Source organism: Manacus vitellinus, unplaced genomic scaffold, assembly GCF_001715985.3.
Source record: "Manacus vitellinus isolate BGI_N305 unplaced genomic scaffold, ASM171598v3 scaffold_10_pilon, whole genome shotgun sequence".
Lineage (NCBI taxonomy): Eukaryota > Metazoa > Chordata > Aves > Passeriformes > Pipridae > Manacus > Manacus vitellinus.
The window spans coordinates 18,510,174-18,528,542 of NW_021938838.1; the positions used below are offsets into that span (position 1 = coordinate 18,510,174).

The 18,369-nt window shown below is 40.7% G+C and overlaps 1 protein-coding gene across 1 annotated transcript in view; it reads right to left on the reverse strand.

Annotated features, from left to right (window-relative positions):
- Positions 1-18,369, reverse strand: part of PEPD (peptidase D) — a 139,750-nt gene that overhangs the window by 108,185 nt on the left and 13,196 nt on the right. Inside the window, exons 4-6 of the mRNA XM_018086343.2 lie at positions 8,358-8,421; positions 5,812-5,859; positions 4,092-4,153 (exon numbers count right to left, since the gene is read on the reverse strand). Coding sequence (XP_017941832.1) covers positions 4,092-4,153; positions 5,812-5,859; positions 8,358-8,421 — 174 coding nt within the window. The remainder of the gene's footprint in view (positions 1-4,091; positions 4,154-5,811; positions 5,860-8,357; positions 8,422-18,369) is intronic.

The following is an 18,369-nucleotide window of genomic DNA, read 5'->3' on the forward strand; positions in this document are numbered from 1 at the left end:
CCCTGTCCTGGCCAGAACCAGGACATTTACCCACAAGGCAGCTAAACAAACCATGTCCTAAAAGTTACTGCTTACGCTCAAGGGGAAGAGCTTTTCACCACCAAGTACACAAACAGTGTTTAATTCACGTAATTTGTGCACAAACCCCCACATAAAATCACCCTGCCTTGGCCTCCCAGCAAAGTTTTGATCTCACTAGACAGTAAACAACTTACTCTTACAAAACATGTACTACCCTAATGTTAAGAGGATCACGCAGAGCAATTTAATTCCACATTTTTTCTGCAATTTGCAAATTGACAATACTTAGATGATGAGATATGTGGTCCTGAGGAAGAAAACAAATTGACATTTGCTACAGTTGCAATCTGTAACATATTAATGCTCCCATTTAATCAACACAGAACTAAGCAATAGTACACTTAAAGGCATGTCCAAATTGATTTCGTACTCAGTTGTCCTTTAACATGCAAGACAAATTCATTAGTTAAAAAAAACTGAGAAATCTACACTTCCTGTATAGTAGCACAGTATAATGAGACCTCTTTTTGTCAGTTTAACAAGTACACTTTGTGTGTCTACAGTGATAAAAATCTAAAACACAACGTTAGAATTTTCTCCTCCTCAACATGGAGAGGCCTTCTCCTAATGACTGACTTCATTACCAGGATGAAAAAAGGCCATTTAGGTGGTCTTCACTGTCATACCCAACAAGTGCACTTCTGAGGGAAAGGAATTCACTGCAAAACTTTAAATATTAGGTACAATTGCTTAAACTGCCCGTCATTTACATCAACTGATTCTGAGGGTGAAAAAACCTCTGTCAACACAGTGAGTAGTGATTTATTCAACAGTGTTTTAAAGTATATGGCACAGTACTGTTCAACCATACAGGTTCAAAATCCTTTCTGTGTGGTGAGTCACATCCCCCTAAAGCATTTTTACAAGGGCTACATAACTGACACGATTAGACTAAAAAAATCCTGCACATTTTCCAGTCTGAAAAACGGGTCTATGAATGAGGGAAGAAACCCACAAACACAGAAGTGACCTTTACTAGAAAACAGAAATATGTATTTCTAGAAAAGAAAGCATTAGAACTGCTTTGGAAATCTGCTTTTAGAAATCTCCAGATGATTAAGGCACCTGGAGCAAGAGACAGCAAGTCACTTCTGCAGGATTCCCAACAGCTGCAAACAAAGCTGACCTGGGGGGAGCTCCCAGGAATAGAGGGTTAGTGAACAGTGCAGGTCTCCTGTCCTAAGCCCTGTCCCAGACTGGTCCCTCCACTGAACCTCACATGGTACCACTCTCTGCTGAGTGGGGCAACTCCCCACGTCCCACCGGCCTCTGTCTGAGGGCAACACAGGAACTAATGAAAACCAAGATATAATTCACTACTATGGGCTCTGTAATCAGGATAAAATCAAGTTTGACTACTGCTAGCATGACAAAAATGACTTAGGGTTGATCTTCAGGGCACAGAAATAACCCACGACCACAGGCGTCATTTTGCCTCAAATGACTATTGATTACACTACAAAAATTAATCAAATAGCTTAGGTAATAACATCCCAGAAGAAGTTCAAAAAGTTCAAAAAGGCAGGGAAGCAACATCATTAGGGTAAGAAAAAGACAGCTTCTTGATAGAAGCCAAGGAACAGCCTGCAAAGAGAGCAAGATTCAGCTTTTTCAGGAAATTATACATTATTTCCAGTATTATCCATCACCTGAAAAAAACACCAAAAAACCCCCACACCAGGCCAAGTCAGCCTAGGAGAAAAAACAAATATGGGAGCAGGAGGAACACAAAAGGGCCCTGGCAAGAAAACAGATCTTGGCTAGGCAGCCAGAAAACAGAAATAAACAGGGGCCCAGGAATAAAATAAGAGCATCTTCACCAGAGCAGAGCCAAGGACAGAGAGCCAGCAAGGAACAGGCAGGAGGGAGGGAGGGCAGATTGAGGGAACACACTGCTCACTATAAACTCTGTGGGTTTAATCCCCTAGGAAACAACCAACACATCCAAAATACATGTTTCTATAAAGGAAAGATTCATTACAGGAGAGGTGGAGAAGCAGGAATGCTGGAATTGGTTTGGGTCTGCGTTGAAAAAATATAAAATGGACTGGTTTATACACAAAACCTATTGCAAAAACCTGAGGAGAGCAGAGTTTAGAAGAAAGCTCTCCTCCTCCTCTGGACTCCTGATGGACCAAGCACACCAGAGACAGGACAGTCTGGAAGGAGACAGAAGCAGCATCAGGAAGATTAAGGGAAAGCAGGAGCAACACGTGGTTTGAGGGCACAGTATCTGTCAGATGAGGGGAGCTGATCCAACAACAAAATCAATGCATGCTCTTCCACACCATGAGCACTGGAGGGGAAGATACCAACCAGAGCTGTCAAAGGGAGCAAAATGAATGACCCAGTGCCTAGGGGTGGAGAGGGCTGAGCAGGTGCCAAGTCTCAGAGGAGAAGTGTCTGCTAAAAAGCTGGCAATCACCCCTAAAGAATGGAGAAGCACTTCTGGAGCACACCAACAGCATCTTTGCTGCTAACCAAGAAGCCAGTGCTTAAACATCATTAATCCCTTTAAGTGTTGTAGGAGACATGCTATTAAAATCTCGAATCAAGTGCTAAATGGAGTGGTTTCCTAGCTTTATGTTGACTAGTGAATGTCTTGCTAATTAAACTCTAGTGTTTAGTGAAATTCAGAGGGAAAAAAAGGGGTTTTTGGTACTGATCAGACCTTTGTACATCACTCCAATAAAGAATCACTGCTGGAGCTGATAACTGATTATACTTCAAGCAGAGGTGTCTCAGATAAAACTGGAGGTATTGCTCCACACAGACTTTGGAGTCCACCTGTACCTGGAGAACACAAGATGACTATCTATGTGGTCAAAGCAACAGAACTCACACTGGTTGTAACAGCAGAACAGGCACCAAACACTCATTAAAAGTATTAATGGAATTATGTATTATGGAATAGTTTATATTTAATTCACAAAAGATGTTTAAATGCCTGGCACCTTGGTCCTCAAAAAACCCTGACAGAACCATTAAGTTCCCATTTATGCTGTAGAGGGGAGGACAATGTTATTATGGAGTCAGATTCCAGATCACTTGACACAGAGAAAAGATGACCCCAGCAGAAAGGCTTTCAGACTACACCAATGAGTGCCCAAACCTGCAGCAAGTTCTGTGCAGGACCATCTTCACTGCAGGATTAACATGCTGCTGTCAGAGGTGGAGAAAATACAGCAGGGTAAGTGGGACTCAAGGACCACAAAAAAAGGCCTCCACGTCTCAGCACCAGTGTTTATTTTAACAGGCTTTTTAATGGGGGGATGTGTTTCTTTTTTGCCATACATTTGAGCTAAAACAGAGAATGATCTCATTTTCAGATATCAGAACAGAACAGACAGTTGTATTTCATTAAAAATTGAGCCCATCATCCTCACCACATCCCAGAGCAAGCTGTGATGTATTTTTATTTTCTGCCTTTTCAAAATACCACAGGCAGGAAGGCATTTTAAGCCCACTAGTAGCCAAACTTCATAAAAAGACAACATCAAGGGACACTAAAAGATCACAACTAGGCAGTGATCTTATTTTTTCGTAATTTCTGATTTTGTTTTACACCTGTAATGCGACATCTTTTCAGAAGATTGTGCCTACCAGAATCCCCAATATCAAGCTTCATATTGTGCAAGGAAGTCAGTTAGAGAAAGAAGCTATTCTTAAAGATTAATTTTTCTGAGATCTGAAAATCAAATATTCCAATCCCAAAAGTGGAAATGTACATATGAGGATGGGTCTATTTGGTTTTAAAGAGTTACAGCAAACACAGAAAAAGAGAAACATTGGATTAATTTAGACGGAAAAGAGATCAAAAAAACCCCAAAAACCTCTCTATTTCAAGTCATTAGAAACATGTATCAAAATTTCTTTGGAAGTAAAATGTTCAGCATCTGATCTGCCATTCAACATCCTGTCATTAGGAAAAAAACATCATTTAATTTGAAATAAAATGAGTTCACCATAACCATGCAACAGTTAGTGTATAAAAAAGCCTTGTCTCTTACTGGCTGATGCCTTCAAATGAAGCTTCTTTGGAGATGTTTCCACTGTCAGTGTTAACACCACGCTGGGAGGAAAAAGATTAAAGAGGACCATGATTCCGAGCCAAAAACAGGTATTTAAAATTTAAATCACAGGGAGAACCTGACTGCAGTAAGTCTTCAGGAAAACTTAACATAAGTTTACTTGAATGACTGTAAATACCAAGCCCCAGACTGTTTGTTCAAATGCAGTTCAATATAAGAAACAGTCAGCTTCACAGGAGACCAGTGCAGAACTCCAGTCAGGATGTGCTGCTTAGGAGAAAGACAAGCTTTGATTTCTAATGCCCTTGTCTTGAGAGGGAGCTGTGAGACCTTTATAATGATTATAAAGGGCAGGAGAATGAAAAACAGGCAAGGTTTCTTCTAAAGTAATTTCATTTTCAAATAAATTATTATGCCCTGCCTTAGCAATGCTTGTTATTTAAATTTGCTTGCTGCTCCCCTACAGCTTTCCATTCAAGCAAGCAGCATAAGCAGGAGTATTTTGGCTGCTACACAGCAGAGGAAAACTTCTGACATGTGCCTGGGAAACCCTGCAGAGCAGCATTCCAGGTCTGTACCTGGAATGAGACCACAGGAGGAGAGGACCAGCTTTCCATTCAGCCAGCAGAAAGGGAAGCACTCTTCCCTTCTCTGAATACTTCTTCATGGCAGTGGGAGCTGTGAAAGCCCCACAGCACCATCCTCTCAGCCAAAAATCATGTGAAAATTCCTGATTACAACAGGATGCTCACAGAGCAATAACTACTCAACAACTCCATGGGCAGAAACGCACAGTAAGAAGCACAGGATGGTCAAACCTTCCATTTCCCTCATTTCTCTTAAGGAACATGAAATTAAGCCACAGGGGCATCTTTTAAGGGTATACAAATATAAGTGGGAGAAAGACTAAAAATTGTTTCGGGCCTCTGTCCTTAAAGGATAAAGAATTCAGATCTCAGGCCACGAGACTTCTTGAGAAGGGATTTTTTTTTGTTAAGACTTCTGTCTGGTCACTGTCATGGGAAAAGAAATCCAGAAGCTGCCATTGCATTTGCTGTAAGGGAAAGCTCAGAGTCAGCAAATCATTTCTTAGATATACTGGAGACAATAAAACAGATACTCTTAGTAGTGAGAGGTTTACAAAAAGTCTGTAAACAAGGAAAGTAACAGAGAGAGGTGACAGGGAAGAAGGAACTTGCAGTCTTTACCCCTACTCATTCATCCTTCTTCCAAAGAAATAAGCAAGTTCAAAATACTTGGCAGGCATTTCATACTGTCTCCCTCCTCCCAGAAGTTGTTCTTACTAAACCATTCTATGTGGAAAAAGTATTCCCTGCATCCTTGTGGGATTCTCACAGGAAAGCCCAAAGATGCTCATGACATGACAGAGCAGCAGAAGAGGAAAAAGGAGTTTGGAGTCACTGTAGACAGGACCAGGAGCATGGCTGATGTTAGACAGGCTTGCCATGTTTTAGCAGAAAGCCAATAAAGCTTTTGGCAGACAGAATGAAGACTGGATGAGGCCACAGGTTACAAATCTTGAAATCATGGAGGGACCAGAAGACTAAATTATTATACACAGGTGGCCTCAAATTTGGCATAAGATTGGGAGGAAAAGAGAGGGAGAGACAGTGCAAAGCAATGCTAAATAAACTGATCTCCTTACTGAGGAAAATTTATTCTTCAGAATACGACTTACCAAAGTGAGAAGCACAGCAGGTTTCTTGGAAGCCAAGACACTGGATATCTAAAAAGAAGTTTTAGATTGCTGTTATTTTTCTTTTTTTTTCTTCCTCATAATCACATTGATACCAATGTCATCAATATTCACTGCATAAAAAGTGAACAAGCTGCAAAGACAAAAATGTTCCCCTGATACCTTTCAGATATTGTATTTCCTGAGACATGCAATAAGAGACAGCAGAATACCAATATTTAGACAAAAATGCAGTGATCAGGTTGATGGTGTCCTTTAAAGACATAAATACCAACTATACTTAAGTCTACTGTCATCATTAGGAAGACACAACATATGAGCCAAGAAGTTGCAATGTCACACAGAAATATGGAACAACTGAGTACTCTCAACACACTACTGCATATAAAACACATATGCATTAATACTGTTATGTTACAATGTGCTGAATGCTTAGCAATGAACATTTACTGTTATCAATAAATTTGTCACCTTTTACTGACTAATCCTTTTATTAGGCTCCCTTAGACTCCTTCAAACATTCACAAACTAAGAACAAAATCTTTGGGCTTGTAGAGAGCTGGGCTTGCAGAGCAGCTGCAGAAGGTGGGTACTGAACTCCACATCTCCTGAGGCAATGAACACCTGACATAATTCCACAGAGCACAGTTCTACCAACTTTAAACCAGTTTAATAGCACAGTAATGATATTAACAAAAGAAAGCACATGGCAGTGAGGTTTAAAAATATCGACTCCACCCTTTTTTTGTTTCTTAATCTCACGAAACATCAGGATAACACACACTGGTTGGTTATTTGTTGATGTAAATCTATCCTATAAATAAGGCCCCTGGTGTCCTGATGGTGGCAAACCAATTCTTTGGTAAACCAGGCAAAAGTTATAGAAAGAACCTTGGAGAGCTGAACAGTTTTGCTGCAAGTTCCAACAGCTTCTCACTTCAATACATATAGTCCAGGTGGAAAGGAGCCTTTATTTTTTAATTTTATTTGCTGGTCCACATAAAGAGCTCTTTTTTCCCATTAATGATGTTCTTAGGCAGTAAGGAAGCAGAGAATAGAACTGTACTTGTTGGATTCCAAATTTTGGATATGAGAAAAAGAAAACTGCTAGGTTCAAACAAAAGCCTTGGGCTGACAGAGGCTGGGAAAAAACCTTCATCTAGAGTCCAGATAAGGATCCATTGACGTCATGGGTTTGGAATGTCCTGCCCAAACCGGAGAAACCATGCCCTGATCTCATCAAACCTGTGCAGAAAACCTTTTGGGTATTATCTCTCCCTTTGTGTTACCTGTTCCCCCCATGAAATCCCCCAAGATAAAGCAGAGTTTTTCCCATGAGGTAATTCCTAAGACCCCAAGTTGTGTTAACCTGGGTTTTTCCCTTATGTCATCCTTGTGAAACGCCCCAATTTTAATAGAATGAATATGCAAACCCCCTGTTGAATATGTAAACCCTAAACCCTTTAAATATGAACTTGTGAGTCCAATAAAGCATTCCAGTTTTCTGCCTCCCCCGGGATCATCTTAGCCTCTGCATGCAATAAAGACATTTGTTGATGGAGAGTGACCCAAGACAACTAAGGTGACCCAAAAGAATGTGATCTTTAAAAATGAAACACGTATTTCCCACTTGCAATTTTCCCTGTCTGAGAGATGAGCATTGGAGAGCCTGCACTCCACACGACTCCAACTCACACATGTCAAAAAGCAACCTCCCCACACCTTCCTCCACTCCCAGCTCCTGGCATACAGATCAAACTTCACTTTGTAGCTGGACTTATTATGAAAATGAAATGAAACCTCCTCACAGCTGACAAGAGCAAAATTTTTGGTCTGGAGAGTCACAGTTAGTGCTCTGCAGGAACAGAAGTATCAGAGTCATCTTCTTCAAGCTGCTCTCCATGAAAATCACCCACAGAGCCTGGCAGGAATACTGTCCTCACCCTGCTGAGCCTTCCTACCAAAGGAAAGGTAGCTGGCCAGGTGCACAAGGATACAAACATCTGCTCAGAAATGAAATGACAAACCTAACTAAGCAAGGCACACTTGCACTTAGAAATGTGAGTATATTTGCTTATTCAAGTAATAAGGTGGTTCTACAGAAAATAAGAGTGAGGCAGGCAGCCTTTCCTCCCAGCTTTTTGGAGGCATAAAATAAATGTAGGCTCCCAAGTCAGAGATAGGATGTGCAACCTCCTTGACAGCAATCTCCTCAAATCTGCAAGGCATTGCAAAAACTGTATTTAGTGACAATTTCTGCTGGATAAAGACACAGACTGACGGGTCTCATCATGCCCAGAACACGTTTACGAGACTGTCTTTGGATTAAGGACTTTAAGGGCAGCCTTAAAAAAAATAATTTACAAGTGCTTTAAAGACAGGACATTTTCCAGTAAAGGTGGAGGGAGAGAAGGTCTCACTAAGTCAGGAGACATCCAGTAAGCAGAGGACTAAAATTAAGTCAAGTCATTGCCACTTACTGATTTTGTATTCACAGCAAAAAATACCCAGAGACACAGACAACTCACCTCAGTCACGTAGTGGGCTTCATCCACAGCATATTTTTTCTTGAAGAATTCAGGGGGGTGAATCCTTTGGAAAACAGCAAAAGGAAACATTTGGGTTTAGCTTTGCTGTTATATTTAATAAGGCCACATACAGAGAAATAATGTTCTATACTATCACAACAACAGCATCAGATATGAGGAATGTTTTAATAATCTCATCCTTGACTGCATTTCTCAAAATAGGAGGTTACACAGAAAGTTGCCACGGCTACAGAAATCAGTGTGCTTTAATCCAGCCCAGGCTTGATAGTTAGATTGTATGGTTTTTTATGAATTAGAGGGGTTTTTTCCTGTTTTATGCAAGACAATTTCATGAAGGATTTGTACGCAACTTTCCAACCCACCAGACTCTGGAAGGATGTGGAAATAGCCAAAGACCAGTCCGCCCTATTTACATGCACAGAATGAACAAAACATTCCTCTTCTGCCCTGGTAACTGCCCTGAGCAGACTGAGAGCTATTAAGAGGTGGGCTCTGCTGCCTCTGCTCCTCAGGACACCAGAGACCTGCTCCTCTGACCCAGCAGGGTGGGCACCTTTACATGTCCATGTCCAACTTTGCATGTCCACGTCCAAACTAAATCTCCTCTGCTCTTTTCTCCCAGTATCCAACATTTAGATGTTTTTCTAAATGCAAGCAGAGTGTGAAGGATCTGCTTGCAGTCAGTCCCTCCAGGGCTCTCCTCCAGCTCCCATACCAGCAGCTGTACTGCTGCTCATTCCTTCACTGGATGGTAGCAGCCACTTATTCATGAGACTTCAGTCTCTGATTACAATCTCTACCTCCCCAAAACTGAAGTAAATACAATCAGTGTAATTCTGAAAACGTAAACTCAAAAGGGAAAAAAAAAACAAAACAAAAACAAACAAAACCCAAACAAACAAAAATATAAAGAAAAAAAACACCCGGCTTACATCCTTCCACAGAGTAAAGGCTACTGGAGTTAAAAAACCATGGCTGGAAGAGCCAGAGTTTGGAGGGTCCTGTGCATTTTGCTTCCTGGGAGACAGCAGGAGAGCAAGAGGTATGCACAGGACAGAACCTTCAGTGGGGTAAACGTGAGACAAGAGCACAAGACCAATTGGGGAAAAAATACACGAGGCTGGAGGCCACAGAACATTCTAACCCTCGCAGTGAGGACCAGCAGAAGTGGTGGGACAGACAGCTCAGCACCCTCAGGAGGTGCTCCATCCCCCAGGCACGAGGTGCTCCACACCAAGGGCTGTGCTGTAGCTGCCAGCACTGCCAGCTGCTTGGAGCACTGGCTTATGTCTGTTTTTTCAGTCTTGTGTGCTTATTTATCATTTATATTCGTTTATGCTCCAAAACAGTACTGGGCTGTGACATGAACAACATGAAAACCTTTATGGTGTTCTAAAGCAGTAAATCACAGATTTTTAAAAATGTATTAATTTGTGAAAGTACTACTCAAAGGTAACACAAAAATATCTCATTACATGTTCCCTTTTGCAATGCTCCTTTTGTGGACTCTTCCCATCACTGATGGAGATTTCAAAGCAATTATCATTTATCTTTTCTCCCTGGTTGATTTCATATATAATTTAAAAAATCACTATATCCTCTTATCTTTATATACTCTGTATATTATTGTTCCCTTACCTCCAACTTTTGCATACTCTGTTTCTCCTACAGGCATCTCCTTTTGCCCTCCTTCATTCCTCAGAGACTAAAGTACTTTAATATTCCAGAAACATGATGAACAGATTTGGCACTTCCCGTTTTTGTTCTCTTTTACAGTCCCAATCAATTCATATGGTAACAGAAGAATCCCAACTGTAAAATCAGCTAAAGTATGGCCAACAGTAATTAATGATAATGTATGCTCTTTAGAGCAATACCTCCAAAGCACCTTTTTATGATTAGCTGCATTGTTTGAATCACAGAACTGCTCATTGTAAAGTAAATATTTCCTAAAAGTATATGCACAAATGTGCTGGATTTTACTCACTTCATTTAATGCAGTTAAAGTAAGAATAGGTCTCATTTTCCATCACTGCAGTAAGAAAACTTCTGTATTTTCACAAGCTGTTTTTCAACTTCTTTCTTTGTTGTTGTTGTTGCTAGTTGCCTCCTATAATTGTGTGGCCTGCAGCACACTTCTGCTAATTTAATTCTTGGGTTATGGTTAATATCAATCCATTATTGATTCTATTACAGCTTTAATCCCTCCAACATCTCTTTTTATGTACACTACGACTCTTTTGAGGAACAAAAGTAGCTCATCATTCTTTCAAGGCTGAGGAATTTTTCTCTACTTTGAGAGAAAGAAAACAGCAGCTTCCCACAATCCTCCCTCCTCTCTCTCAGTTATTAAACTAGGGCATCTTCTAGATACTTTCAACTCCATCAAACCTAATGACAAGCTGCCACAATTCCCAGATGTGCACCTCCCTGCTCATCTTCTCCTTCCTATCTCGCTCAGAAGTTGGCAAGACTTTTAGCACCTAGAGAGCCAGACTTCTCAGCTCCTCTCTGAAGCACTCACAGCTCTGCCTCACTTTTTTTATACAGCCATTTAGCACCTCCAACTAGATGGTAAAATAAATTCATGTACACTTCCCACAAACTACCATCCCACGGGAGCCACCACGCTGCAGTGACGGAGCTGCCTCTCCCACTGGGAAGATTTCTGCTAAGCCCAACCCTACTGCAGAACCACACAGGTGCAAGGAAAAAGTGCCTGTGGGAGTCTACGTTGGAGTTGAAAAGTTCTGTGCTGTCACATGGAGAAAAGCAAACCAAAAGCTCAGGAGAAAGAGGAGCAAGGGAGGTGATTCTGCCCTTCTCCTCTGCTCAGGTGAGACCCCACCTGCAGTGCTGCCTCCAGCTCTGGGGTCCCCAGCACAGGGAGGACTTTGGCCTTCCAGTACTTGAATGGAGCCTTCAAGAAAGATGGAGAGGGACTATTGACAAGGGCCTGGAGTGACAGGACACAGGGAATGGCTTCACAATGACAGAGGGCAGGGTTAGATGGGATATTAGAGGAAATTCTTTGTGAGGGTGGGGAGGCCCTGGCACAGGTTGCCCAGAGAAGCTGTGGCTGCCCCATCCCTGGAAGTGTCCAAGGCCAGGCTGGATGGATCTCTGGGCTAGTGGAAGGTGTCCCTGCCCATGGCAGGGAGGTTGGAATGGGATGATCTTTAGGGTCACTCCCAACCCAAGCCATTCTATGATTCTGTGATCCTCAGTGGAACTTTTACACAATCTCTCCAGTCTCTTCAATTTTTTCCCCAGTTTAGTGAGGCTCGATGAAAGATAATTATGCACAACATGGTAGTTACTGTAAAAAAGTACCAGCACAGGATTCCTTAGCAGATACAGGACTTAGTACCCATTTGTATCCAATTTAAATGCAAAACAGGCTAAAGTCTAGCACTGATTGTCATTGTCACAGGGTACCTTCCACAAAATGCTCACTGGCATCATAAAAATCAGAAGTTACATTCAGTTATGATAATTTCAAGTACATCTGATACTTCCCAGACATGAGGAGTACTTCTCTCTACAAATGACTCTCAGGAAGCCAGAGGAAGTTAATTGGTCACAATTTTTAGGTTTGGCTTTGTCTTTTGTAAAGCTGTTATGGGCTGCCAGTTTCAGAATTCTGATTAATCACTGCAGAGACTACACACAAAAAACCCCACAGCAAGTCATAAATTAATTAGAAGGATTACCCAAGTGGAAGATATCCCAGATATTTTTGAATCATGTCTCCTTACCTATCAAAAAATAAACACCAGCCCTTTTGTAAACAGATGTGAACAGAAGCAATGACCTAATTTTTACAAGCTTCGGGCAGGGGGTGGGGGATGTGCAAAATTTTTGAGATTCCCTGATAACATAAGTTGACAAAAACCCACAGACAATAATGCACTTCAGCCCCAGAAAGGCTCAATATCCTTTCCTATAGTTTTGTAACTCCAGCCAAGCAAATACCAGTGTTAGTTAGAAATGGCAATAGTTAGCTTCCAGAATGGCAGGAGTCATCATTTTATCTTAGAATGGAAATAAGCAGCTCCAAACTCCTGGGACAGCATTGTGCCCAAGTATGAATGCCCAACCCTCCAGGCAAAAATGTGGCATCTCAGCGTTTATGGCCATTAGAAAGAAAATATAAGAGTCCAGCACTGCTATTTATTTACAAAGTCCTCGTTTTTCTCACTTTCAGCCACAAAGGGCCCCTTAAACAAGAGACTGACTCCAGTTTATCACTTACAATTCATCACAATTTCCAGTGAAAAAGCTTGTGTTATGTTGGCTTAAACATCAGAGCTATTTACATTTTTCTGATGTCTCCCATGGAACTCTTCTGTCTTCCAAGTTTTTCTACCCCCTCTGGTTCACCTGCTGGCTGTCTTAGTCTCAAGATTTTCATGGAGATTGGGAAATGCTGAAAATGGCCTAAAGATGTGAAGCTACATTTTAAGGAGAAGATCTGAATTCTGGTGCACTGTCTTGTTTTAACAGCTACGGTTTTATTAAAGCATTATTAAATATTGAAGATTCATCCTTCAAAGATATCAAGTGACAATCTCATTTTAAACAAAATTCTACTGAGGTAGCAATGGGGAAAAAGAGGTAAAGGAGCAGCAGCAATATTTTCAGTGTAAAAATACAGTGTGAAATGTTAAGTCAGGCAGTAAAGTAATACCTCACATTAGCTGTACTTCATTTCCCTTAAACACATTAATCCATCTCAAAAACCCCTAGCAAAAGAGTAAGGGAACATAGCTTTAAAACTAGTAATAAGAAATCCCAGTCAGTCAGCCTCCTTAGAGAAAACTCCCAAGTTTAAAATAAACTTGTCCATTTGGATGAACTAAATTCACAGTGGTACATGATGGCATGTTTAAAAACCAAGATGCTTCACCCAACCACAACCAAATCCCACCAGTGCAGATTTTGCCAGACCACAGCATTATGACTGGTTCCACTTTGATGTGATCCTCAGAGAGGAATGCAACACTCTGTTTATCCATCAGTAAGATGAACAGCTCTGACAGCCTATCTATAAATACAACAAGAAATATATTTTGAAGCTTTTATGTAGCTGGACAAAATTCAAATCTCAATTTCTTTGCAGTATTTTATCAACCAGGTTGTGGTTCCACTTTAAACCAAATAAAAACTCGGTCTCATTCTCTAAAATAATTTTAAACCTGTTGTTCATTACACTGCACAAAAATTCATAACACAAATCCTAGGAGATTTGTACAAATTTGACATTACTGCAAGAATTCTATGAAGAAACATTTCTTTATATTCTAAAGGACTCTGGAGCAATAGCCTTGTAATACCAACATGATAAAAGAGTGTTCTAGTTTTCAGAACTACATTCAGAAGAGAGGTAAAAATGAGATGGATCTAAATCACAAATGCCAAAGAAAAACTGTGAACAGAATTTATAACAGCTGATTCCTGAAAGAAACACATCTAAGCCAACTGCTAATATATTTGCAGCCTAATTGCTGATATACATTCATAGGGATATGCTTTCATTTGCATCTAAATGTTCTTCCAAACTTCAATATATATAACAACTTTTTCCTACTGGTTGCTTTGTATTTCCATTTTTTAATCCTTCTAGGACAGATTTTCATTTTTTTTAGCTTTTACATTGGATCAGTTCTAAAATGAAATTCAGCTTTTCCTGAAGTAGTCCAATTTAGCTTTCTTCAGCATTTCAGCTGGAGTTCCTAATTCAAGATTACGTATCTTACTGCACAGCCTTAAATGTAAAATTATTCCTGTTGGGGAAAAAAAAAATCTAAATGGTATGTTCATTACAAAAATTAGACAAATTATACACCTTTAATGTTAAGATTTGAATGGTTTCACAGAACTCCTTAAGTCCTCACATCTGGCCTTGTTTGTGTTTTGAAGCTATTCTGGAAGAAGGATGTCTTACTCCACTGTTACATATAAAAGAAAGCAATAGGTGTAGCCTAACATAAGCACCAACATGAGGTAACCGTTCTGCAAGATGAAATGCTCAGTTAATAGCACACAGCACAGAGAACAAAGCAATATTCCAGGCTGGTTGACCATACATGCTATCAATGAACTTATATTAGGGCCAAATAATGCGAATTACCTACAATTTCTAAGCACTGTATGTGGCCTTAGCTAAAAAAAAAAATCAGCATTAATTTAATGTATTTTTTTAAAAGGATCAGTATGAATCCTGAAATAAAAGTGAACAACCATTTTGAGGAACTCCTGGTATGTCAGGAAGGAAGACAACAAGTACTGACAAAAAGCACCATGCCATGCTAAAGACTATCTCCTGCAATTAAGATACAGGTCCACATGCCTTTATCCACAAGTCTTATTGTCTTTTGGATCAACAGCTCCTGGCAGTTACCTGAGAGTGATGTTCTCACAAGCAGTAATTAAAAGTAAGAATTAACAGAGTTAGAACAATAACAGAATAGACCAATGTCAGACTCTAACCATGACAAAGTCTAGAGTGAGACAGTTTCTACACAATAATGTTCAGGGTACAATATTCTCCTAAGAGGTCCTGCAAATATTATTGCCCAAAATACATGAAAAACTGTCAAAGCTTGTCTCACAAAATCAGGAGAGGAAGATTCTTGATGCAGTGAGACAGAAAAGATAAAACCAGTGAACTTCACAGTAAACCTTCCTGCTCTACAGGGAAACAACAGTATTGGTTCCTCCACTCAAGCCTGACTTTCACATTCAGAGTTAACAGATATAAAACACCACTTGACAGCAAACTCACTTTGTCTTGAGCAAATTAAGTGCCCACATTACCCTGCACACAGTGCCTGTACGTGGCACTGCAGCAGGCACACCTGCCAGCAAGTCACTGCATGAGTTACATCACATTTTTCCTCACTTACATGAGGGAAAGCACATGCACAAGGAGTAAATTGGACAAGCGTGCTCTTTGGCAATTGAAGTTCTACCTAGTCAAAACCTCATTTCTCAGGCCTTGCTAGAATGAGTTGAAAGCAGAGTACACATTCCAGAGAGATTGCAAACACAGAATAACAACCTGGGCAAAATTGGGAGCAGATGAATAGAAATACATCACCGAGTGTAGAGATGAAAGAGGAAAAGGGATACAAAAGCAATGTTTTAATGCTGTCAGAGATTCACCAATAAACTCCCTCCTCATTACAATATCATCAAGTTAACAGATGGCAAAGCATTAACCCAACAAGAGGGTGTAGAGAACTGCTAGGAAGAACAACACAGCACACTTTGCAAGATACCAGCAGATGTTCCTGACCTTGTCCCAGAAAAATGCCAAATCCAAAGGGATTTCACTATCTCAAAAAAGAACTTTAAAAGGCATCAAGGTAGATTTAAAACAAAACAGTAGTAATGGGCTTGCTGGTATCACAGACTGCCTTCAGCACTGTTTTGATTTCCTTAATGCTACTCCCTTTCCTTATTTCTCTAGATTACTGTCACAATCTTTGAAAGACAGGACTACCCGCACACATTTAAATTCAGACTCCTTGCTCCTTTTAATACAGTCCGAAGCAAGACGGATTTTGAGAAAATAATGGACTTTAAAAAAAAAAATCAAGTTGAAGATGACAACTTGAGCTGATTTGACTGGAAAACATACCCAGGGCTGTAACTGAAGCTCCACCTAGCCAAGGGACTGACCAGCAGTCACAGGCACGAAGCTGGACACAGGCTGCTGGGTATGTGACCCTGGACTTCCCAGTGCTACACACAGATCATGTAGAAGCACAATAACTCCGAGGCTGTTGGACTTGGGAAATCAGAAATAAAGTATTGAGGAGAATCTCACAGTTATTCCTCATAAAAGCCAAGCACTGACCTACCTATTTCATCTCCTTCAAACATACAGTCTCACTGCTCCTGCTCAGCTATTCCCACCACAGGCATTCCCAAAAGATGAAAAGTTCTTTAGGTTTTCTGTAAATTCTACCTCGAGAGGCAGTGCCTCAATTAGACATTTAAGAGATACTATCAAGAGTTATCCAACAAAACCACAGAAAATTTGCTGTTGGTAACCTTTCCTTTATTTCTCTCTGCAAATAAAATTCTTCCTTGGAGACAGAGAGAACTGTAACTAAGGAAATATTTATACACTGAAATCCCTGAAAGATTTCTTGTAGCATAAGACTGCTGACAAATACTCATTAGAAAGCACTCTTCCCAAAAAAAAGGCACAAAAAGAATTGTAGTGGTTAAGAAGTATAATTTCTGGGTCACTATATAATGAGTGTTCCACTCAAACACTGGTCTCAATTCATGCCTCTTAACAAACTTACACACTTAATCTGTCAATAGCAGATGTTCCTCTTCTCCTTTGGAAAAACACCAGCTCTGGGGGAAAAACAAGCAAGATTTTATGCCCCACACATAAAAGCACTATAGCATTAAAGCTTTGGAATGTGTGCAGCACGTCCCACAGCTCCCATATTAATGGGTATTAGAATGAGAGAAAGCAGTACTGGTGTTTACATCAGCATTAGATGACCCAAACAGCTTTAAGAAGGGGATGATAATATTCCCATTTTACAACTTGAAAGGAAAGCTAAACCACAAAGAAATTAAGTGAACTTGACACAAGGACTCACAGAATACCCCCATGCACACAGTGCCTGACCCACTGTGTCACACTGTCCCTGCAAGACAAAGCAGCACCTGACATCCCTCAGGACTGGGGTCAAGGCCACCTGCTCCGACCCCCAGAGCTCCAGCCAGGGGGACACAGCACCAAAACACAACCTGCCTGCTCCTCACTCACACTCAGCTCTTAAGAAGCTTTAATATTCATGATACACTTCCCCATCATATTTTCACAAAACACTTGGGTTTGTTTTTCTCTCTTTGTGTGTTTCTCAACAGACCACACTGAATTTCAGAGTCCTTCCTGAGCATACAGAGGAGGTCCTGAGAGGTCACAGGGAATAAAAATCTCAGGAAACAGTTAACATTGAGAGCTAAGAACGTGGAATTTTAAAAGTGCAAGAATAGAGGCACCACTGTAGGTTTTCCTCTTGAGATTTTTTTCACTGAAGTGCCTTCCCAAATCCAGGCCAACAAGAAGCAGAGAGCTCTGCCCTCAGAGTGGGCAGTGTGGAGGTGCAGAGCCTTGTCAGAGCACTGCTGGAAAACCCCCATGGACATTTCTTTTCTGCAGCTTCCTACCAGCAGCAGCCGAGTCCTTGGAGAAAAAATACACGGCACACCTGATCAAAAGAAAACGTGGATTCTCTGATATTTCAAAACCTTTATCAGGAGCTCATATCACTGAACTCAGGACTCCTGGTAGTGCCTTAAATAAAGTATAAAATCAGAAATGCCTGGTGGGGGTTATCAACATTCCCTGTGACACCACAGGAATGGGATGTGCATGTCTCATGCTGTGGTTTGAAGCCACATCCGGATATTAAGAAGTTCTGGTGCAGCATCATCAAGCAGGTTTGCTCAGTGCTGGGTCTGCTCTCAGTGTGCCCGAATCAAAAAGAGGAGAGGAAAAAGAAGCACTTTAACACTTACAAAAACATCAACTGGTGCATCCAGTTAACAGTGTATGCTGGTAGAGGTTGCAAATCAATGGACTGATACAAATTACTATTATGGTTTAAAGCCTTCTCAACAATAAATAAGAAACTTAAGCAGCTAGAAAGCACAGATTTATAAAAATAATTACTGAAGTAAAAGTCACAGAAACAATACACATTCAGCCCAGACCAGGCAAGGCTCGTGGACTATGAGAATACTGGGACAATGACTCTGCAATAGTTTCCTCTAAACAGCACTGCTCAAATTTGAGAAGTCAGAGCATTTGAGTAGTGCTGTTCAGAGGAAACAATCATCAGTAAAGTGGCAAATGCAATCCAGGCATTAATTATTGTGAAACATTAATTTTTATCCATAGAGAAATCAGGCAGTGGCCCATGGGAACCTCACCAGGTTTAACATGACCAAGTGC